The 24,969-nt window shown below is 39.2% G+C and overlaps 1 protein-coding gene across 2 annotated transcripts in view; it reads right to left on the bottom strand.

Moving 5' to 3' along the window:
• The window catches only part of sntg2 (syntrophin, gamma 2), a 1,097,028-nt gene that overhangs the window by 164,427 nt on the left and 907,632 nt on the right, over nucleotides 1-24,969 (bottom strand). For both annotated transcript variants that reach the window (XM_087975850.1, XM_087975858.1), the window contains exons 6-9: nucleotides 17,756-17,799; nucleotides 17,596-17,637; nucleotides 12,533-12,620; nucleotides 5,667-5,758 (exon numbers count right to left, since the gene is read on the bottom strand). In XM_087975850.1, coding sequence (XP_087831976.1) covers nucleotides 5,667-5,758; nucleotides 12,533-12,620; nucleotides 17,596-17,637; nucleotides 17,756-17,799 — 266 coding nt within the window. The remainder of the gene's footprint in view (nucleotides 1-5,666; nucleotides 5,759-12,532; nucleotides 12,621-17,595; nucleotides 17,638-17,755; nucleotides 17,800-24,969) is intronic.

Below are 24,969 nucleotides of genomic sequence, written 5' to 3' on the forward strand. Positions count from 1 at the left end.
TAGTTACCCTTTTGTCCTTAATATATTTGTAAAAACCCTTTGGATTCTCCTTAATTCTATTTGCCAAAGCTATCTCATGTCCCCTTTTTGCCCTCCTGATTACCCTCTTAAGTATACTCCTACTTTCTTTATACTCTTCTAAGGATTCATGCGATCTATCCTGTCTATACCTGACATATGCTTCCTTCTTTTTCTTAACTAAACCCTCAGTTTCTTTAGTCATCCAGCATTCCCTATACCTACCAGCCTTCCCTTTCACCCTGACAGGAATATACTTTCTCTGGATTCTTGTTATCTCATTTCTGAAGGCTTCCCATTTTCCAGCCGTCTCTTTCCCTGCGAACATCTGCCTCCAATCAGCTTTCAAAAGTTCTTGCCTAATACTGTCAAAATTGGCCTTTCTCTAATTTAGAACTTCAACTTTTAGATCTGGTCTATCCTTTTCCATCACTATTTTAAAACAAATAGAATTATGGTCGCTGGCCCCAAAGTGCTCCCCCACTGACACCTCAGTCACCTGCCCTGCCTTATTTCCCAAGAGTAGGTCAAGTTTTGCACCTTCACTCGTAGGTACTTCCACATACTGAATTAGAAAATTGTCTTGTACACACTTAAGAAATTCCTCTCCATCTAAACCTTTAACACTCTGGCAGTCGCAGTCGATGTTTGGAAAGTTAAAATCCCCTACCATAACCACCCTATTATTCTTACAGATAGCTGAGATCTCCTTACAAGTTTGTTTCTCAATTTCCCTCTGACTATTGGTGAGCATGTTAATAGATCCTTGAAGGTAGCAGGAAGGGTATATAGGGTGGTTAGGAAAGTATGCGAATACTTACTTTTATATGGCATTAAATACAAAAGCAAGGAGATTATGATGGAGTTGAATGTATAATGTTTGTTAGGCCACAGCTGGAGTACTGTGTGCAGTTCTGGTCACCACACTAATGGAAGGATTTGACTGTATTAGACTGTATTTGACTGTACAGATGAGATTCATCAGGTTGATGCTTGGGCAGGAGCAATTCAGCTGTGAAGAGAGACTATATAGGCTAGAGTTTTCCCATCAAGCAGAGAAGGCTGAGGTGGATTTAGGTGAGATGTACAAAATTCTGGGAGACATAGACTGGGTAAGATAGGAAGGACTTTTCATCTTCGTAGGGAGGTCATTAACCAGGAGGTGCAGTTTTAAAGTAAGCAGCAAAATGTTTAAGGGGATTTGAGGGAGAAAAGAATATCTGAAAGTCACTGCCTGAAAAGGTGGTGGAGGTAGGAGTCTTCAATACTATTGTGGTGGGCACTTGAAATTCCATAGAACAGAAGGCTATTGGCCAAGTGCTGGAAAATGGAATTAGAACAGATGGCTCTTTGATGACCACCAGAGTCAGGATGGACCTGAAGAGTCGCTTTCTGTGCTGCAAAAACTGCATGACTATATTTCAAAAAGAACTTTAAGCTGCACCAATGACTGAAAGTGGGAACATATATTTTGTAGCAACTTCCTGGGGAATAACATCTCAAAATGCTTTAAAAGAAGGTCAAGAGGATGGCAAAGAGAAAGTGAAGAGACTGAGCAAGAAAGGTAGCCTATGGGCATGGTCGAAGAGCTAGGTTTTCAAAAGGATTTTTTAAGACATGGAGAGTTAAAATGATTTTGGGAAAGAACTTTAAATTGCAAAGTAGAGTGGGAGCAAAATCTGTTGGTGTTCGATTAGATCATGGCTAATTTTCTTTGCACAATCAAAAGAAAATCTGGGGTATGAAAAAGGGACTACCATGATGTACTGGTTTTGTTCTACAAGCCAAGACAGATTTCACCTCCAGTGACTGAGGCAGAAGCTGCAAATATGGAGTAAGAGAGTAAATAAATAACCAATTATCCAGATTTAAAAAGCTGGGCATGGTAGCTGGGATATGCAACTGGAAGAGATCATGCTACAACCACTGGCCTTCCCAAAGGTCTCAATAGAAGTATTTGATTGAAGTCAGGTAAATGCAATTGGAAAGAAAAGATGCCTACGGTAGCCGGAAATTTCCAAAGAACTGCTCAATGCAGGTAACTCAGCATGAGCAGTAGGCCATTCTGTCCATTCAGCCTCAAGCATCATTTGGAGATGATAATTTCAATTATTTTACCAATACTATTCCTTTGCATCATTGGTAATCAGAAAGCTAGCAATTTCCACTTCAAATCTAATCTAATCTAATCTAATCTAAATCTAAACATATCCAAAACCCTAATTTTCCACAGTCCTCAGGGTAGAGAATTTCAAAAGTTCACAACCCTAATTTTCTAAAACCCAAAAGTACACAGCTCCCTTATTTCAAAATCATGTTGCCTGTTTCTAGATTTCCCAGTCAGGGGAAACCTCTTGCCTACATCTACATGTCTTTTTAAATGTTTTATAAGATTCAATAAGATCACCTCTGTTTCTTTGAATCTGTAGAGTACAGGTCCTGTTACTCAATCTTTCTTCATGGATCAATCCTACTATGCCACAATTAAATCTGGTTAACCTTTGTCATAGAACTTCTATCTGAATTAAGGAGGACAAAACTATACGTGGTACTCCAGGTGTGATTCAATCAAAGTTTCTGTACAATTGAAGCAAGACTTCACTAGTCCTGTACTCAACAAGGCTAACATTCTAATAGCCTTCCGAAAAGCTTGCTGAACTAGCATGTTAGCCCTCAGTGACTTATTAATGAGGAGACCCTTATAATAATCTATATTTTAATACTTTTAAAAATTCATTTATGGGATGAGGGCAGCGCTGTCTAGATCAGGCATTAATCCCAGCCCGATTTCCTGGAAAATGAGAGAACATAAGGAAAGAAGCACAAGCCTTGAGAAATCAATATCTGCTCCAATTTTTTCGCATTGAGAAAAGAGACTGTTCGGTTTCTGTCTTAGCACAGATCACAATACTGTGTTCAATATTTTACAACTCAATGTGTCAGAACATCTGAAAAGATTCGCTTACTTCTGGAGACAAAAGCAATCCACCAATTCCTTGCACTTCATGTGAAGAATATCACTTTCAAAATGGGATTGAAATTTATAGAGAATATGGCCAGTGCTTGAAATAATTTAAAGTCCTGCAAGCTCCAGTGATATTTGTTTTGCTGGAATGAAGTGTAGAAGAGACTATTGTTTTGGGAGCCAGAGGAGACCAGGACTGAATTTTGATGTGAAGGTAGGTAAATATGATTCAGTTTTTCTTCATAATCTTTGGGAACTAAGGAGCATAACTTTCTTTCAGAAGATTAAATGAAAAAAAAAATGAATTCATAATCATGTGGATGTTGCATGGTCTGCAGAATCATAATCCAAATAGACCTTCCTACATTGCATATCTTACGATCCTTTACTTCTGTGAACAAACCTGAAGGTTGTCACTGCTAAGTGAGCAGCGTCTCATTTTTTTTTCACCATTTTCTGTCAGCAGAATATTCTTTACTTTAGGAGACAAGAGCCTACTGACAGAGCAAACAGTAAGATCATTCATCTCCCTAGCCCAGCTGTAGACATCTTCCATAATATTTAAATATTTAGCTGATAACAGCCTATTATTTTCACAAAAGGTTATATTAATTCTGATAATGACAGCATGAGAAAAGTAAAGGCAGGTCAGATTGGAAATTATAAAAACAATTATTCAAATTCCCAAATAGGAACTTGCTGTATATTTACACAAAAAAATATGAAGTGAAGCAGGCAACTTGACCGACTAATAAAGCATGAGTTGGTCATGTTATTAGGAGCTGGTATTACCAGACTGAATAATTTCTAAATAAACACCAAAAGAACTATGGATGCTGGAAGTCAGAAACTAAAACAAAAATTGCTGGAAAACTGAAGGGTCACTGGGCCCGAAACGTTAACTCTGATGCCTGCTGAGCTCATCCAGCTATTTCTGTTTTTGTTTACGAATAATTTCTGGAATGGGCATGAGAGATTTTCAACAATGTGGATTGGAAATGGTTTACAGACATCTCGATTTTTTGTGTTGATATTTTATCACAACTGTTATGTCAGGTTTTGAGTTCTTAAGGGATTGAAATGAAATTCACCAGTTAAATAATTATATGATTCTGCAGGAACTGAGCTGGTCAGTGATGTGGTGGCTGCCAAACCTATGTTAAATATAGAAATGGATGAGTTGTAGGAATCTGCTGAAATTGGAAAATGATGACACATAAATCAGAGAAGGTTCCTAGACCTGGTGATATTGCATCACAAGGATTCAGCATATACATGGAAATCTGACATAAATCTGTAACTGTAAGAGTTCCTGTCCAGTTCACATTACCTTAAGGAAAGTTGAGCAAGCTTTTCACTGCTTAATTTTCCTGTGTTTGCTGTTCCATGAAAATTCAACAGTCTCAAACAAAGACAGTTAACAGAGAGAGTGTCCTAATTATTGACAAATCAATGTATTGGCCTAGTGTGATTTTGTGCTACGAATAGAGAGATCAATTGACTCTTCTTTATGGGTTGTGTATTTGTGTTGATGTTTTACTATTCCTTCCTTCAATATGATGTGGAGATGCCGGTGTTGGACATGGATGGACAAAGTTAAAAATCACATAACACCAGGTTATAGTCCAACAGGTGTATCTGAGAGTACAAGCTTTCAAAGCACAGCGCTCTGAAAGCTTGTACTTTCAAATGCACCTGTTGGACTATAACCTGGTGTTGTGTGATTTTTAACTTCCTTCAGTATGTTATCATTCTGTGGAAACTTTGGCTCCACAATAAAATATTGAACTTTGGATACTTAATCAAAAGCAGGAATGAGGTCATGAAATGTTCAGTTAGTGAACTGAAGAAACAAGACCGAAACCCCTTCAGCAGCACCTTTGAAACCCATAACCTTTACCATCTAAGAGGACAAGGGCAGCAGATTCAAGAGAACACTATCACTCGCAAATTTCCCTCCAAGCCATACAGCATCCTGCTAGACTTGGAACTATATCACTGCTCCTTCACTGTCATTGGATTAAAATCCTGGAATTCTCTTCTTCGCATCTCCTCTTTTGTAGGTGACTAAAAGAGTTCAGGAAGGTGGCTTACCATCAGGGACAATAAAAGCTGACTCAGCTAGCAACACCTACATCATATGAATGAATTGATCGAAAATAGATAAAGAAGTGAACGCACTTTAGCTTGAGCTCAGCAACTATAACACATGATTCTCCGCAAACTATGCATTGACATGTGCTTTATCCCCGAGTCCCTTTTCTCAAGAATCGCAATCTATAAATAAAGGCCTTACATCTAGTATCTGCACAGAAGACAGAAAGACAGAAAGAAATAGTAAGAAAAAATATACTTTTTAATGTGCAGTTCAAATTAGATAATGTAGCAGCCAATATATGCACAGCAGGCTTTCAGGACAAGACTGTGAAAATGATCAGGTCAACAGGTTTTAAACATTAGCTGAGAATTAAACGTTTATTGCGACAACAGATAAATCTCCTCTGCTGCTCTTTGAAATGGTGTCATGGCATTTTATTTGTCCACTTATAAGGCCCATTGGATTACTGTCTCAATTAGTGTTAATTTCAGCAACGGAGAAAAAGTGCTGTGATAGACAATTTAAAATGAACACACAACTGTGCAATGTTACTCTCTTATTGATAAAGAAAACAAATTAACTTACGGTATTTGTAGAGTTTCCATTTAAATGTAAACCACTGTCAAACAAAGGAGAGGATGCACCACTACTGTGGTCACTGGATGGCCCTGGTGAGCCTGCAAAATGAAAGAAACAATGCATTTTTAATAATTAGGAGCAATCAGGTGAGCAGAGGTTAATTCAGCATTTTATAACCTTATTAGAATCAGAGAACCCTACAGTGTGGAAGCAGGTCATTTAGCCCATACCACCCTTCCAAAGAGCACCCCATCCTCATAACCCTGCATTTCCCATGGCTAATGCACCTAAATTGCACATTTTGAGACTGTGGGGAGGAAATGGCACATTCAAAAGGAAACTCATGTAAATACAAGAAGAATGTGCAAACTCCAAGCGACCAGTTGCCCAAGGGTAGATTCAAACCGAGGTCCGTGGCGCTGAGAGGCAGCACTGCTAACTGCAGAGCCACCGTGCCACCATTTATTAGTTAGCATTGTCACAATCAGTGAAATGACAGTTAGAACAACTTATAATCTTCTTGTGTGGAAGATGTTTTCTCATCTCCCCTTTTAAAACATAAATGCATTTCCAAAATTGTAGTTGTCATTGTTTGACAACTACAATGAAAAGTCAGGCCATTTGGAAATTATGACTCGCTTTCTTTTTACTTCACCTTTCCAATTTTGTTTTCTTTCGGACACCATTTTTCTGCGCAAGTGAACAAACCTGACACACAAATGCAGGTCGCTTCATGACAAGTTCAATACTCTGGGTAATTACTAATGTGCAACTGGAGAGTGACATTTTATTTTGTATGTCATGACTCCAGTGTACATAGAATGTAGGAAATGGATGTTCTTCTCCTGGTCAACATTGCAGTGTATTTTGTTTCTCTTTTCTTGAATTCATTTTTTAAAAAAGCTGTTAACTTTTTAAACTTACTCGGGAATGGAGGAGATAACTCCCAGACCAAAAGCCGTTCCTGGGAGACAAGTCGCAGATAAGAGGTAGGTGCGGGAGATAAGTCTCAGATCAGAGGTAGGTGCGGGAGGCAAGTCTCAGACTAGAGGCTGTTCCCAAGAGATAAGTCCCAGATCAGAGGCTGGCATGGGGAGGTGAGTCCTGGAGGCGAATCCAGAACCAGAGGGCATAGTAGGGAGGTGAGGCCCTTGCAGACTGGAGGTAGGTCCTCGTGTTTTGGAGCCCGGTGTGGTTTGGAGGCTCACGCTGGCACAGACTGGGGGGAAAAGGACTGTAAATTGAGCACTTTTTTCCCTTTTATTCTGGCCTTTTATTATTATTCTTTCAATTTTGTACCAAATACTTACGTATCTGTACCTAGGTGTCTTGTACCTAAGGTGGCGCCATAAGTGGCGATATTGCAAACTGTTCACTGCACTCTTTCGAGTGCACGTGACAATAAAGCTAATTCATACATACATTCGTGAGGATTACAATGATATCTCATCAAAGTCCAAAGTAAACTAATTTGCGGTTTAATTAACTTCATTATCTGCATTCTTCAAATGGTTTTCAAAATACTCATACAGGACTTAACAGCAGATTATTGTGATGTTTATGTCTGCCGTCAACAGTTGGAAAATATATATAAGTTCTGTTAGGCTATTGTTCAATAGTTAATGCCTTAATAGAAAAAAACAATACTTTGATTTGTAAGTTCAATAATAATGGTGAAAGAAAATAAAGTGAATTATTTTCTAGTCACTGTTAATTGCCAATTTACCAGATAGCAAAATGAGAATTGGATTCTAAAATCATCTGGATTGCAATTCATTATTGTGTCTTGATGACATTCTGCAGAATGGAATTTTCCTGAAAACTTTTAATTCTAACATTTTCTAAAATATCATGTAATGTTCATCCTGGTTCTACTTTTTTCTAAAACAAAAGTAGTTACTGTGAACAATGGAGGCTTACACCATGCGAGACCATTTGGATTATCAAGCCTTTGCTACAGTAATGTTCAGCGCTCTGTCCTTATTTGCAGTTGTCATTACTGAGATGTCTTAAGTAAATCTTATGTAACATTTTCTCAAGTGAATATTGAGAGGTCAGGCATCATTTGGAGGACAAGATGGTGTTCAATACGTACGTACATGCTTGTGCTGCAAATCACGCTGAGCATCACCTTGATGACCAGCGATGTGCCACAAGGATTGATTCTAGGTCCACTGTTGTTTGTCATTTATAATCAATAATTTGGATGAAAGTATAGGAGGCACGGTTAGTAAGTTTGCAGATGTCACCAAAATTGGCGGCATAGTGGGCAGTGAAGAAGTTTATCTAAGAGTCCAACAAAATCTTGATCACATGGGCTAGTGGGCCAGGAAGAGGCAGATGGAGGTTAATTTAGATAAATACAAATTGTTGCATTTTGATTATATTAGATTACATACAGTGTGGAAACCAGGCCCTTCGGCCCAACAAGTCCACACCGACCCGCCAAAGCGCAACCCACCCAGACCCGTTCCCCTACATTTACCCCATCACCTAATACTACGGGCAATTTAGCATGGCCAACTCACCTAACCTGCACATTTCTTTGGACTGTGGGAGGAAACCAGAGCACCCGAAGGAAACCCATGCAGACACGGAGAGAATGTGCAAACTCCACACAGTCAGTCGCCTGAGGTGGGAATTGAACCCGGGTCTCTGGCGCTGTGAGGCAGCAGTGCCAACCACTGTGCCACCGTGCTTTGCTAAGTCAAACCAGGGCAAGACTTCCACAGTTAATGGTAGGACCCTGAAGAATGTTGTTGAATACAGAAACCTAGAGGCGCAGGTTCATAGTTCCCTGAAAGTGCCGTTGTAGGTAGACAGAGTAGTGAAAAAGGCGTTTGGCATGGTTACCTTCAGTAGTCAGAGTGCTGAGAATAGGAGTTGGGATGTCATGTTGCGGTGTACAAGACATTAATGAAGCCACTGTTAGAACACTGTGTACAATTCTGGTTACCATGCTAATATGAAGGATGCTATTAAACTGGAAAGCGTGAAGAAAAGATTTACAAGGATGCTGCTGGAACTGGAGGGCTTGAGTTATAAGAAGAGACTGGATGGATTGGGGCTTTTTCTTTGCAGCATAGGAGAATAGGGGGTGACCTTATAAAATCATGTGGAGCACAGATAAGGTGAACAGCTAAGGCCTTTTTCCCAGGGTAAGCAAGTCCAAAACGAGGGGGCATAGATTTAAGGTGAGAAGGGAAAGATTTAAAAGGAACATGAGAAGCAACTTTTTCACACAGAACATGGTGCGTGTGTGGACTGAGCTGCCAGAGGAAATGGTAGAGGCGGGTACAATTGTCACATTTAAAGGACGTTCGGACAGATACATGAATAGGAGAGGTTTAGAGGGATATGGACCAAATGCTGGCAAATCAGATTAATTCAGTTCAGGCAAACTGGTTGGCATGGAGAAGTTGTATGAAAGTGTCTGTTTCCATGCTTTATGATTCTATGAGGGCCTTAGTTTGGACACAGTTGGTCTATACTGTAGAGCAGGCAGGTTATAATGTCAAATAGCATGCAATATTAAGTTGACACCAGCAGTGCCATTGTTGAAAATCAAAATTCCAGCCAATCTCTTCTCTTAATCTGCACCACTGGAGATGCCATCCAGCAGCAGGAATTAGTGAGTTGTTTGTTTTCTGGCTGTTGCTTTGATTCTAAAAATATTTTCTCCTTTCCAATGACTCTTTTAAATTTCAAATGTCTACAAGTGGTGTGACAGGACCTTTTTGAATTATACGACTTAGAGTCATAGAGTCACCAAGCTATCCAACACAGAAACAGACCCTTTGATCCAACTCGTCCATGCAACCAGATGCACTAATCCAATCTAATCCCACTTGCCAGCACCTGGCCCATATCCCTCTAAACCCTTCCTATTCATAAACCCATCCAGATGACTTTTAAATGTTGTAATTGTACCAGCCTCCACCACTTCCTCTGGCAGCTCATTCCATACATGCACCATCCTCCATGTGAAAAAGTTGCCCCTTAGGTCCTTTTTAAATGTTTCCCTTCTCACCTTAAACCATCGCCCTCTAGTTCTGGACTCCCTCACCCCAGGGAAAAGGCCTTGAATATTTACCCCGTCCATGCCGTCATGATTTTATAAACCTCTATAAGGTCACCCCTCAGCCTCCGTCGCTCCAGGGAAAACAGTCCCAGCTTATTCAGCCTCTCCCCATGGCTCAAATCCTCCAACCCTGACAATATCTTTGTAAATCTTTTCTGAACTCTTTCAAGTTTCACAACATCCTTCCATTAGGATGTTGCACGCAATATTCCAGAAGTTACCTAACCAATGTCCTGTACAGCTGCAACATGACCTCCCAACTCCTATACTCAATGCTCTGACCAATAAAGGCAAACATACCAAACGCCTTATTCACTATCCTATTTGCCAGTGACTGTACTTTCAAGGAACTATGAACCTGCACTCCTGCTTCTGCAGAAACCAGATGCATAATTGAATATACCATTTTGAATGCAATATGACTGAGAAAATCAACAGAGGCCAAGAAGAGTGGGACAAACTGCTGGGGGAGGGAGTGAGAGGAGACAAGAGTACATGGACAGCGACCGTACTCACCCTGGGTATTCAGGGAACAATTTTCCACACTGAGCCTTCGCAAGGGACAACATGCATTGTCTTAACCTGGCCATTTTCAATGAAATCTGACGCTGGTGCAGCCATAACTGCAAACCCAATGCAGAGTAAAGGCAACATTGACAATGGCTGAGAGAGTGCTTTTATTTTAGTCAGTCATCAGACGTGAGCATGACTGTCAATGCCAGAGGTTGTTGTGTAACCCAAACTGTCCTTAAAGTTCTGTTTGTGTTCTTGCACCCCTGTAGTCCTATAGTGCAGGTACAGCTGCTGAGGTTTCATAAAGGAAGTTCTAGGATTTTGATCCAGCAACAGTCAAAGAATGGAGATACAAGTTCCAAGTCAGGATGGTGAGTGGCTCAGAAGGGAACTTTCAAGTGGAGGTGTTCCTATGAACTGACTGCCCCTTATCTACCTGGATAGCAACGTCGCAAGATTGGAAGGAGCTGGCAAAGGAGGCTTGGCAAGTCTCTGTGAGTCAACTACAACTCTCACGAGCTGCTTCAGTCACAATGCACCATCTCTTTAACAAGCGTTGGCAAACATTAGGTGGAAGTTGCAATCCTGGGTCTACTGCTGATGTGTGTAGCAATTGTACAAAGCAATTAGTGTTGTATGCACTTGGAAATCATTGCAAAGAGCAGCCTGCTCAACGTTATTGCTATGCTTGGATCACATTGAGCAGACACAGGTTAATTGAACATTGCAATTTCTTGTCTGCTTTCAGGGACTATCTAATTTATCCCCCATACATATTAGCTGTGAATGGGAATTGTTACTGCTGATTCTAATTTTGTTTTTCTCCTCCAGTGAACACATCTTGCTCAGCACTGTCCAATGCATTTATGCTTTGTCTTCTGCTCACTTCAGTTAAATTAAATGCTAAACTGCCTTCTTAAAAAAACTAGGTACTAGATATAAAGATTGCACAGAAAATTAAACCTGAATTTGATGGATATTTTGTAATCAACTTGTTCAGGGATATTATTGCACACATCTGAAGCATATGGGACTTGAATCTAGATCCCATGGTGCAAATGTAGGAACACTACCACTGTGCCACAAGAATTTCTAAGACCATAAGACATAGAAGTAGAAATTAAGCCATTCATCCCATCGAGTCTGCTCCACTATTCAATGATAGGTATTTCCACCCAATTTTCCCACTTTCTCCCCATAACCTTTGATCCCTTGGCAATCAAGAACTTATCTATTTCTGTTTTAAATATACTCAATGACCTGGCCTCCACAGCCTTCTGTGGCAATGAATTCCACAAATTCGCCACTCTCTGGCTAATGCTGTTTCTCCTTATCTCTGTTCTAAAGGGTCTTTCTTTTACCCTAGGGCTGTACCCTCAGGTCTTTGTCGCTCCTGCCAGTGAAAACATCTTCCCAATTTGATGGAATCAGTCACATGAATGCCTTGACCCTCATTGCTGGGTCTTCATTACAGGGCTTTCCATTGGGAATAGGGTTGAGAAATCCAAGGTCAGTATAGGCCTAACAACCAGTTGACCAAAAAGTCCTTGAAGAAAAATAAGACTCTCGGCTTTTAAACCATTTCCCCTTGAGGTTCGTGCCCCTCAATCTTCAATCTGAGGGAGCTTTTGGTGTCAGGGCATCTCCACCATTGTCAGGCAGACCTGCACTTGGGCACTTTTACAGGGAAATTGCATGAATTACAAGTCCTGATGCAATCCTCAAGGGAAACTTTAGAAATACAAGAATAACATACTGGCGTACAAATAATTAATTTGTCAAGGATAGTTTTAGCCCACCAAAAGTCAAAATTGCATGTTCATGCAAATTTCTGTTGTTGATGATACAAAGTTCACTGACTTGTTATTTTAATGAAGTTAACCCAAATGAATTAGTACTTTGTTAAAGTAGTGGGCAGAAGAATTCAGATGAATGTGTTGCCTATTAATAGTACAGTCTATGATTTACACACATTTTTGAAGTGGGCAAACTCCCAAGTGGCATAAGAACATAATATTTCTTAAAAGGTGTTTGAAATATATTTACAAAGGTGCTCAAAATAAGTAAATAATACAGACCACACAAAGGTACTAATGTGGGCCGCAAACTGAGACAATACTTATTTATAATGACATTCTGTGTAGTGCTGCCTCAAGCCCTTCTGTGTCACTCTCAATAAAGCAATCTTTGGAGATTGCTTATGTCAATGCTGTTCTAATTTAATGGCATCAAAGCAGAAAAGAACAATAAACCAATCTATACCGTGCTTCTGTCTTACCTAGCGGGAGTTTAAGGAAGGAAGGGGCTTCCCTGAGGTACTGAACGGTAATGGTCACTTCATCTCCAGCATTTCGCAGGAGGTGCACCTGTCAATGTGATTTATAACATTAGTTTTACTACAAAGAAGTCACGAGTTACAGCAAATGCAACAAAAAAACATAATTCTTTCACTGCATCCAATGTTGCCACTTGCAAATTCTTTCCAACTAAAACATATAGAGATTAAACAAAATTAAGACAACTGAACTTAACAATGGTCTTCAGAACAATTATAAAGCCATAAGTAACAAATAAAGGATACTCATTCCATCTGGTATACAAGCAAAATATTCCATATTGAAAATATGATAGAAAAGCTTCAATGAGATAATTTTTAGATGCTGCAAGATGTGGATGTCTACAAGATGTGTAATTCATATAATATGTGTAGAAACCCACCTCCCCCCCCCCCCACCACAAGCGGTGCACATGAATTTGAATTCCCTGTAATTATGCTTGCTTAAAATCAAATTAGATGCACTATGAAAAATCATTTTCACATGTTTTACTGCTTTTTATTAAGCAAGCCTTTTATTTATCTTCTCCGAGACCTTTTCTGTAATTTATTTCATTGATTGTTTTTATGGTATCTATATGAAACACATTTAAGATTAAAAGGTTTTGATGCTTTTAATTCATAAACATGCTGTACTGGACTAATACCTTCAAACTTTAATTTTCAAATTGGAGAAGGAATTTCTGATAAGAGTTCCATACGTTTTTCTAACTCCACTTACTTTTTTTAATCCAATTACTTAATTATTCTTTCATTTTTAGGTTTTGCTGAAGCTAGTTAAGGTGGCTAGGAAGTTCAAATGTAATCTTATTTTGGGCAAAAAGGAATATAACAGGGTGCAAATGATGATTTTACACTCATATGATATTCCATGCTGACATATTAAATTGTTACTGTAGCCGACAGTTGAGGTATGCATAAAATATGAAGTGGTGGTATGGGGGGTCGCATAGAAAGCTATAAAGCTCTCACAGGAGTGGACAAGGTAAATATAGAAAGGATATTCCTGATGACCAGGGAGTCCAGAAAAAGGGGTCACAATCTAAAAATATGTGAAAGGCCACTGGGACTGAGATGAGTAAAGGATTCTTCACCAAAAGAGTGGTGAGTCTCTGCAATGTAGTCCTTAGGGTTAAAGGGATCAAAAGGTATGGGGTGAAAGCATGAACAAGGTACTGCATCGAATGGTCAGCCATTGAATGGATCAGCCATTTAAAAGCCGAATGGCCAACTCCTGTGACTGCTTCCCATGCTTCTGTCCCAGGACACTGATTTATTGCTTCACATTTACCCTTCAACCAACATTAGCGAAAAAAGGAGGTTAATTGGTCATTTATCTAATTGTTATGTGTGGGACGTTGATGTTGCAGGTATATAAGTATATTGTCAAGTAAGACAACATGCAACCATAGAGTCATAGAACATGGAAAGAGACCTTCAGTCCAACTTGTCCATGCTGACCAAGTAATCGAGTCCATTTGCCTGTATTTGGCCCATATCCCTCTAAATCTTTTCTATTCATGCACCTGTCCAAAATGTTTTTTAAATGTTGCAATATCCACCAATTCCTCTGGCAGTTTATTCCACATAAGAAGTATCCTCTGTGGTGAAAAAGTTAGCTCTCTGGTTCCTTTTAAGCCCTTCTCCTCTCACCTCAAAATTATGTCCTCTAGGTTTGAACTCCCCTACCCTATGGAAAAGACATTTGCTATTCACCATATCTCTGCCTGACATGATTTTATAAACCTCAAAAAGGTCTTCCTTCAATCTTCTACATTCCAAGGAAAAAAGCCCCAGCCTATCCAGCCTCTCCTTATAACTCAAGCCCTCCAGCAGCAGTCTCATCCTTGTAAAGTTTTTTGGCACCCTTTCCAATTGAATAATATCCTTCCTATAGCAGGGTGACCAGAACTGTGCACAGTACTCCAAAACTCTCACCAATGTCCTGTCCAGCTGAGGTGTATCATCCCAACTCCCAAACTCAGTGCTCTGAGCATTGAAGGCAAGTGTCCCATACGCCTTCTTCACCACCCTGTCTAATTGTGATGCCACTTTAAAGGAACTGTTTACCTGAACTCCAGGTCTCTCTGTTCAATAACACTCCTCAAGGCCTTACCATTAACTGGGTAAGTCCAGGGCTTGTTTGACTTACTAAAATGCAACACCTAACATTTATCTAAATTAAACTCCATCTGGCACTCCACAGTTTAGTTAATCAAAATCCAGTTGTATTCTTAGATAATTTTCCTCACTGTCTAATTTTGGCATCATCCGTAAAGCTACTGACCATGCTTCGATATTCTCATCCAGATCATTTATAATACACAAGGTTCAAATAGCTACCTTGTTCACTCACATTATAAGAGTGATGTGTTACAAAATAACTCAGTGGCTGTGATTCTCCAAAGTGCTGGCTAAGTGCGAGGATGGTTGAGTTCCATGGCAACTGACTTGACATTCCACTCCCAAGAAAGCTTGCCAAGTCACAAACTAATCGACTTGTTAAGAGCTGATGGGTGAGTTTCTCTGCTGATTGTAGACCTTGACAAGTGAGGTCCTGCCTTGTCAGAAGTCAATCAGAAGCAGGCATTTTCTTGGATCTCAGAACCATTATTTGAAGCCTACTCTTCAGGGAATCCAATAGCAAGGTTGTGGTATGGGTCTGGGGGTAGGGTTGTAGTGTGGAGGGCATGAGGGAGTTGAATGCATGGGCAGTGAGGTGATTGTTAGATATCCTACCATTGCCCCCTATCTGTACCTTCAGTTGCCACTAGAAGGAAGCAATTAGAGGCTGCCCACTTCAAAATCTAGCAGGCAGGTTTTTCCAAGTCTGGATACAAGCTACTTTACTCACCTGTTAAAACAGCAGCCATCGGAGCCATGGTGAGTTGAGGCCCTAAAATGGCCATTAATTGACCACTCCACAGACTTAATTGCTGGCAAGTTGAAAAAATTCCCAATGGACCCTCTTGCCCAACACTTGATTGGTGGGGTAGTGAGAAGGTCTGGAGTTTCTCTCCAGGGTCAACTTGCCCAATTGGTTACTCTTCTAGCTATCTCCAGGAAGGAAAAAAATATACCCATCAGTTCTGATGTGCTTTGAAATATCTGAAAATGTGAAACATTCTACATGAATGTATGTTTGAGTGGGGTGATTCATATCGTCAGGATTGTCTAATTAAGCTTTCTTAAATGTTAAAAAAAAAAAGGCAAGGTGGTTATAATTTCCCCTGGTTGGGAAGTCCAGAACCAGGGAATGTATTCTTTAATCTTCATTCATGGATGTGTCATCATTCTCTACCATCCCTAATCACAGCAACCATTTTGCTAACCAACACCTGTAGGACCAGGAAATGTCAGTTAATCAAATATTCTGGATAATCAAGAGATCCACATTGCGCAATTTAAAAATTCATTCTCAGCAATAGAAATATAATGGAGGGGGTATACACAATCACTGTTATACTTTATTTACAGCATAAATCACTTTAATAATGATGCAACTTTACGTTAAATAAATCATACCAGTGGAGAGAATTCTCACTCATACCCTCGACTGACTACTTTGATATCACAATAGATTTTGAGAAAAAAATGACTCAAAATTGAATCAACTATTAATATTTCATGTGTCCATTCAATTGAATAAGTGGATTTACAATGGGGTCAACAAATTAAAAATCTATAATAATTGGACAAAATAATATGGTAAACTTCACACGGTGTTTGAGGATCTAGAATTTTTGCCGGTTTGTTGCGAGTGGCAGTTCATAAGGTGCCTGTCAAAACAAAGTTTGCTGTACTTGGAGACAAACAAGGGTCAGCTGCATTTCTGTGGACCTGGAGTCACATGTTGGCCAGACCAGGTAAGGATTGCTATTTTCTACACTAAAGGGCATTCATGAACTATATGGCTTTTAACTACAGACAACAGTCGGTACAGTATGTTTTATTTAATTTTAATTAGTTTTATTTCCAGAATTTCTTCAATTAATTTTAAATTTCTTCATCTGCCATGGTGGGACTTGAACCCATGTCGTCAGGATATAAGGAGACAGTGAGGTCTGCAGATGTTGGAGATCAGAGTTGAGAGTCTGTTGCTGGAAAAGCACAGCAGGTCAGGCAGCATCCGAGGAGCAGGAAAATCAACGTTTCAGGCCAGAACCCTTCCATCAGGATTCCTGATGAAGGGTTCCAGCCAGAGACATTTTGTTTCCTGCTCCTCGGATGCTGCCTGACCTACTGTGCTCCCTCAGGATATAAGTCTGGACTTCAGTCACATAACCATTACCTCACCGCCTCCGCAAAGTCTTACAATAATAGCTAGATCATTTAGAAGGGAAATTCAAAAATACTTTTGCCATATGGCGGCAGTGGAAATCTGGAATTCTAACCTTAAGGTCAATAGCAATATTCAGCATTGAGATTGATTGATTCTTTTTGAGTAATCAGGGTATTACTTTGAGTAATTTTGAATTGAGATGAAGATTAGCCATGAGTTCGTTGAATAGCAGAACTGGCTGGATGACCTGTTTGTGTTCCAAGAGGTTTTCACTATCCCAATACCAAAATGCTTGCTTTAGTATGAAGTAACAGCACTACCTATCTCTTATCCATGGTTCCTTCATCCTACTTATTTGATATCTATTAGATAGATTTAATCCTAAAATTATTTGGAATTTATCATTACTTTGTGACTCCGTATTTATACTACTGCTAGTTACGTCGCTGGCACTTATCATCTATCATTCTAAGATTAGTGGTGATGCCAAGGTTTATGTTGACTTGCCCTATTTGTTGCTAATGTTGCAATCAATAGAGTATGCACAACAGGACAACACAAATAAACCTGCAGCCAATGTAGTGCCTTCCCCCTTGCCTCATGAACAATTCAATTGTAAATCATGGCCACTCACTCTTTAAGCAATTATGCAAAACAGATATTATATTGCTCTAAATTATGGAATGTAACCTCTAATACGTGAATCAAACTATTTAATACTCACCACCTCTTCATGTGTTGCATTTTCAACATTAATACCATTAACCTGCAAAAAAAATCTATATTTATATGCATATTTGCTATATGTAATTTTAGATGAGTCAAATGTATATAGCAATCTTAAACAGAGAAAAATATATGACTGATTTAAATGATTTACTAACTTGCAGCACAGCATCTCCAACGAATAACATCCCAGTCTGGTCAGCTAGATATTGAAAGAGAAAGGAAATATATGTCAGAAAGTGAGGAGGAAAGACATATGCAGGCAAGATATTCTCAAGAAGGACAGTTTAAAGACCAGTGTTAATTCCACTCTGAGAAGAGTGCTGCAAATGGTTGCCTGGATCACGAACTCTAGCCAAAATAATTGAGGTGGATCATGGCTTGCTGCACAGGAGTAGAATGGTTGAGTGAGTGTTGACAGTCTTTCTCCCACCCTCTTGATTGATTATTATCTTTGATGAAAATAGAAACCTTGAGGGGAGCAAAATAGGTTGCCAACTCATCGCCATCCTTTATGCTCTATTGCATAAAATCAATGACAATTAAAAGACTTCAAAAAATGAAGATGAAGTTGCTTTGGAGACTGAGAAACATTGTGAACATTTAAATATTTCCACTACCTAATAAATAAAGTTGAAGTGTAGCACACATCATGAGAACTGGCAGTTACAGATATTGATTAGCTTTTTGCACAAATGTACAAAGTATGAAATGTGTTACTTTTGTTTGTCCTGCAGGAGGTAGTAAATTGAATAAATGTTGAAAGAGAAGTGCAAAATTATTTGACTTTCAACAGGAAGAAAACAACATTAATCAATCTGAAAGTCCCAATGTTGTTTATTTTCATGCTTGCAAGCAAAATAAACATCAGAGTGGTGAATAAATCAATACATTTTTATTTCAGAAACATAAAATCCGATACTTAAATGTACTTGTAAAGGTGCTTATTTTCCTGTAAATGTTTTGTATTTTTAATTATTGTTAGGCCCAATTTGTTAATACTCGACTATAATGAACCAATTTGGGAATCATATAATTTATCATTGGCATCCTCTAAATATCTTTTGCAGGTTTGGAGCCATTAAGGACAAATAGGCATTGTACATGGAGAAACACAAGCATTAAAACAAATATTGAAGCATGTACAATTAAAGGATATGATAACATTAAAAATCTGTGTTGTAAAATGTACAATTAACAGAATCTTTTTACCAGGCCATATGTTGCAATTTACTTAATGAGAATTGAGACCAATATTGTATTCATTAACTTATCTGCTTCCTACAAATATTTCCAAAACAGCCTGTGTGAAGGAGAACAGCAGTAAGACTAATACTATGCTAGTTCAGATTAAATAAGTGAAAAAAAAAATGCATTTGGTCTTGTCAGAAGTCTGTAAACAACACCGACAGTGTAACACTTGTTAAGTTTGTATCAGCAAACATTAACAGTCATACTGCAGCTGGCACATCCCAGACAAAAACAGATGATTAATCAGGTAATCTGTCGTTGATGGTATTGCTGGAATATGATGACAATGCTTTTCTATTGTAAGAACATCAGGTGGGTGTAAAATGAGATTTCCTTCCTGACGGAATATCATTCTCAGTGTGGGGAGCTACCATTGTGAGAAATGGAGACAAATGCTGTAAATTGGTTGTACCTATTAAGGGTTATTAAAGACCAAAGCAATCCATGTACAAGTGCTCATGAGATGTCATAAACAGAATTCTCGATCATCAATGGTTTATTGGTGGATTGGGACATAATTATAATAATGCAGTTTAAAATTATTGGGATTCTGATGGAGAATTTTGGGAAAAATTGGTCTCACTGCTGGGAGGGTCATTAACCAGAGGACACAGATATAAGACAATTAGCAAAAGAACTGAGGGAAATCAAGGAGAATGAGTAGCATGTTTGATCAGTTACCTTCTGGGTGGTACTGCCTGAAAGGGTGACGGGAGTAGATTCAATAGTAACCTTCAAGGGGAATTTCATCTACACTAATAAAGAGATCACTTACAGAGCCATGGGAAAAAACTTAGAGAAGGTAAATTTAGATTGTCCTCTCAATGTTCCAGTACATGCATGATGGTACAATAAAACTCTATCATTCGATGAAAGCCAAGTCATTGTTTCAGAATTAAATAAAAATTGCCATTATCCATAGAAGAGAGGTTTTTAAAAAATTACATTTAACTTCAACCCACAGATGAAGTGGAACCAGTCTGCCAAGTCAGAAAGATTTTGAGAGTTCAATAGCACGCCAACTTCACAACACAGAAAGGATGTTAATGTGTGTGACAGTGCTCCAACTCAAGGTGTGGAGCAGAATATTCTGTGCGTACATGAAAAAAAATGAATTGAGATATCAAAACAATAACAATAATATTGCTCGAAATTGTAATACAGCATAATGTTAAAGAGATTTTTTTTTGAATAGAACCCCTATGGTATGGAAGCAGGCCATTCGGACCATCAAGTCCATGCCAACCCTTCAAAGAGCATCCCAGCCAGCCCCACCCTATCCCTACAAACTCACATTTCCCATGGTTAACCCTCCCAGCCTCCACATCACTGCACACCATGGGCAGTTTAGCATGGCCAATTCACCCTAACCTGCACAGCTTTGGTGGGAGGAAACCCACACAGACATGAGGAGGACATGCAAACTCCACACAGACAGTCACCCAAGGATGGAATCGAACTCTGGTGGTGCAAGGCAGCAATGCTAACCACTGAGCCACTGTACTGCCCTGATGATGTTTCTTGTTGATTGAATATATCCCAGAAACCTTTATTCTCAATACATCTCAAATAGGAGTGAAAAAGAATGTAGTTAGCTAGCAGCAATGAGGAAGAGCTAAGTTTTAACAAAACGATTGATGGCAATTTCAGGGAATTTTGAGGAAAGTTTTTCTCTTTGTGAGTTCTATTGAGTTCTATCTCACTCAGTTCCCAACTGCTCACCTCTTGATGTAAGCAACACTCCTCTAGCACCATCCTCACATTTTCATATACTCATCAGTGCGGACGTATTTACCGCTGGCAAGATTTTCTGGAATTCATATCAGTGTTTTATGATTTCTCCTGATGCTAATACCTGGCAAGTCAGATTCCAGACTGAAATCTCTCTTGATAGACAATGTTTTGTTTTATTTTTGGCTTTAATGAGTTTGTCTCTCAGCTGCAAATGTGCAGTCCTACAGGTTCAGGTTTAACAATGAAACAGAAGATTTTTGCATCAGATGGAAAGATAAAATAAATAAACTAAACTGTTTACTTTTAGCACAAATTTAAACATTTCAAAAAATTGTGAAATGCAATTCTATTAATCCCCAAAATGCTTCTTTTCATTGCTTATTACAGAGAAAATTCTCTTCTCTTTCAATTCTACAGATCTTAATTTAACTGAGTCTTCATTGCCAATCTCCCTGGAATCTTTCTGGAGGCTTCATAAAATTGAACAGCAACTTTCCAGTTTCCAAAAGCCTCTTCAGAGTTTTAACCAAATACTTCTGGTCTAGAACATTTAAACTAAACTCCTTACATTGAGGTAAATTTTTATTAACTGTTTTAAAGCTATCGCCCTTTCTCAAGAACAACTCTTAGTACAGAGGCATTCACCTCAGTATAATCTATCTACATTATGCATAGAATCACATTATGGTGAGTACAGCACTGACATGGGCTCAAAGTGAGAGAAAGATGAAATGGCCAAGGCTACCAATAGAGAGGACTTCTGAAGAACAGATCCTTTCTGAGCCCAATACTGTCAATATGTCTCCGAACTCAGCATTAATGAGCTGGTGGAAATGTGCAGATAAGCAGGGAAATGTCTGTCATGAGTTCCAGAGATGATGTGCAGACTGAACAAAGGGAAAAGGAATCCAACCTAGATCAGTTTGATGCTGTGGATTCTGCGTCCATGGACCACGATGTAAGGAAAGCCAGGTCCAGCAGAATAATCTCAATCTATTGGATAAATGTGAAGACCTACAGTCAATCACTTAAGCTGCAGGTGTATTAATTCATTGGCTGGACAAGAGGAGCTGTGGGATTGTGACCTCCTTCCTAGTGCCCATCCCAACAAGGGGTGAGAGAGATGCCACTACAACCAACAGGGAGGAGGGGTGACAGACAAACACTCAGGGATTATCTCCTCAAATCACTTTGAGAGGTGCTCTGCCACATAAAATCCCCTCTGCCAAGGGCTAATGACTATAACGGATCAGGCCAAGGAGGATGCAGAGAGCACACGAGCAGACTGGAAATCTTTAGGTTATCGACCACCAGAGTGTACCTGTCAAAGGCATCTTATGCAAACTAGCGAAAAAGTCAGCAGATGTCCTCCAACTAAGCAGATTGGGAGGCCAAAGTGAGACTTGAACTTTATTTACAAAGTAACACATGCAAGCAGAATACCTCAAATAGCTATCTGAAATACTAAAAGTGGGCAGTCTAGCTAAAGGATTACTGATGAGTCAAATGCATGACATCAATTCCAATCTGAACATTCAGTTTGTTGGAGTATGATAACAAAATGCAGCTCTTACTCCATTAAGGAGAAAGGATTTTTGACATACATAAATTCAAGATTATCATTAACATTATCTTGCAGACAGTGGCATCAGTTCATTTATTATCCATCAGAGTTCTTCCTTTCATGGGAGTTCACTTTCAGGGCACTATATCTATCTAGGATGGAATAAGCATCTTCTTGTACTCTGGGACAGATATCAGTGATTTTTAAGCATGCATTTCTTCAATATCACTGAAGGCATACTAAGTACATATTAATGTGATGAGTTCTAATCCAAATGGTTAAATAGTTATATTTCAAATCAGACCAATGTACAGAAAAAATATCGAAGATCAGATTAATTGATGTCATAGAATCCCAGTAGTGCAGATAGAGGTTATTTAAATATGCACTAACCCTCTGAAGAACATTTAACCTAGACCCATCTCTCCCGTCCCTGTAACCCCGCATTTAGTATGGCCAATCCACCTGTGCGAGGAAACCCATCCAGATACGGGGAGAATGTGCAAACTCCACGCAGATAGTCACCCAAGGCTGGAATCTTGCATCCCTGGCACTGTGAGACAGTAGTGCTAACCACTGAGCCACTGTGTCATCCAATCAACACAACTTGTTTTCATGTTACATAAAATTGAGGAAATGCCGCAATTTCCATTTCAGGCTGTTAGTTTGTATCACTCAAGCAAAAAAAAAGTAATTTTAAAATCTCGGGCCTGGTGCAAACAGAACTGTAGTTTCCTGAAAAAAGTACTTGTTGACCCAACGACCAGCTATTGCTGCCATGGCAACAATATTCTCCTGAGCATTTGACTGGGAAAATGGAATAGCCTCTTTTTTAATGTGATCATCCATTGCTATTACATTAATCATGTAAAACATTAATCAGAGTCCTGTAACCCATACAGGACGCTGGCAGGCATAGAAATGAGCAGAAGGAACACTGTGCATGCTCTGCCCAATATTGATTGGTGACCTAGATGACAATACCCAGCAGCTATATGCTGGACTGTGGAAGAGGCAAGTCTCTTTCTGGCAATATTGTGGAAAGGAATGAACTTCATCCACTCTATTAACCTCATCTACCCTCCTACCTCCCCCATTATCTAGATTTCTACTGTGATTGCAACATCATTGACAACTCCATATTCAGACCCTCGTTCTTATAAACTGATCTGCAAAGGCACTTCCTGAAACTGAAACTCCTATCACTCCCTTTATGACTGACATCTACCGCCACACTCCCAAGCCCCATTTCGGATCAGCATCAATGCCAGGAGTGATGTCTAGTATTTTATTTCGCTGTTATTATTTTCTTGGTCCCCTGACTGGACTTAGGAAACACTACCATTCAGCGGGTATGCTGTATTTCTGGGGCATAATGTGACAAACAATTTACAGCTACAACGTGGAATTGGTGATCAATTTAGATCTAGTGGATTATTGACAGATTTTGCTACTTCAGCGGAATTCAGTCATTATTTAGTTTTTGATGTGGGCTTTTGGTTGCGCATCAAAGGAGATGTTCATATCCCAAGGCAAGAGCACTATATCCTCTCCCTACACAGAAAAACTCCTGAGCTCAAGGGAGAGCATTTCTGTAGGCCCATCTAAATCTGGAACAGAAGCTGACAAAAGAAACTTTGACATTGCCATCATCAAGTTAGTTCATCTGGGTTGATAGCTCTACTGATTTCCCTATTCTTCCAATGCTGTTGAGAACAGAATGTTGTCTCTGACACAGAATAACTTCCTGTTCTATTTATATAACATCATGGGATGTTTAATATCAACCTGATCAGACTTAAGCAGAATAATATATTATACTTATTATGTTATAGTAATGACAGATGGCGGCACAGAATAATGAATTGTAGCCAAATGTACAGACAATATAAACGTCGGAAGGAAATGCAACTGGTAAGGAGGATACAAAAATTCTGGGAAGGGATTCAGACAGGATGAATAAATGGGCAACAACTCAGCAAAACAAGAAGAAAATTGGAAAATGTGAGGTTGCCCACTTGGGTAAGCAAAAAGGAAAGGAGAAATATGATTTAAATGGGAAGATTACACAATACTATTCCGCTGAGGGATCAGGGTGTCTTCAAAGATAAAGTATAAGTTAACCTGCAAGCACCACAAAGTATTTGGAAGGAAAATAGAATGTTGCCATTTATTGCAAGGTGGATAGAGTGTAAAATTAGGGAAACTGGTGAGACTACAAACTAGCGTACCCCATACAGTTTTGATCTCCTCCTATGAGGACAGACTTATTCCATTGGAGGCAATTTGGAGATTGTTTAATAAGGTGATTCCTGAATGAAATGTGTGAGAAAAAGTTCAGAAGTTCAGTCTTTACTCATTGGAATTTAGAAGGAGAGTTGATTTCATTAATATATTTTTTGGTTCTGAAGGAGGGGCTTGATGGATTGGATAATAAGAGATGTTCCACCTTGTGGGGAAATTTACATTTACAGCACATAGTTTCAGAATTAGGGACTGCCTGATTAACGGAGAGATGAGGAAGAAATTTCTCTCTCAGAGTGTCATTAATCCTGGGAAATACTTGACTGAGGGCAACGATGCCAAAGTTATTTAATGCTTCAGAGCTGAGTTTGACAGATTGTTGAACAGTAGGGAAGTTGAGGGGGTCAAAGAACAAGCTAAAGAGCGAAGTTCATGCTGACAAGATTTTACTGAATGCCGGGCAGGCTCAAGGGGTCAAATTGCACTGTAGGCTCAAATGGCTGAATAGGTACTCCTAATCCTAGTTTCTATGCTTCTATCTGATACTTCACTACTAAATTGGTTTAGAACTACCTTTCC

This window comes from Chiloscyllium plagiosum, unplaced genomic scaffold, assembly GCF_037043375.1.
Source record: "Chiloscyllium plagiosum isolate Xiang-an unplaced genomic scaffold, Cpla_swu_hap1 HiC_scaffold_3, whole genome shotgun sequence".
Classification (NCBI taxonomy): Eukaryota; Metazoa; Chordata; class Chondrichthyes; order Orectolobiformes; family Hemiscylliidae; genus Chiloscyllium; species Chiloscyllium plagiosum.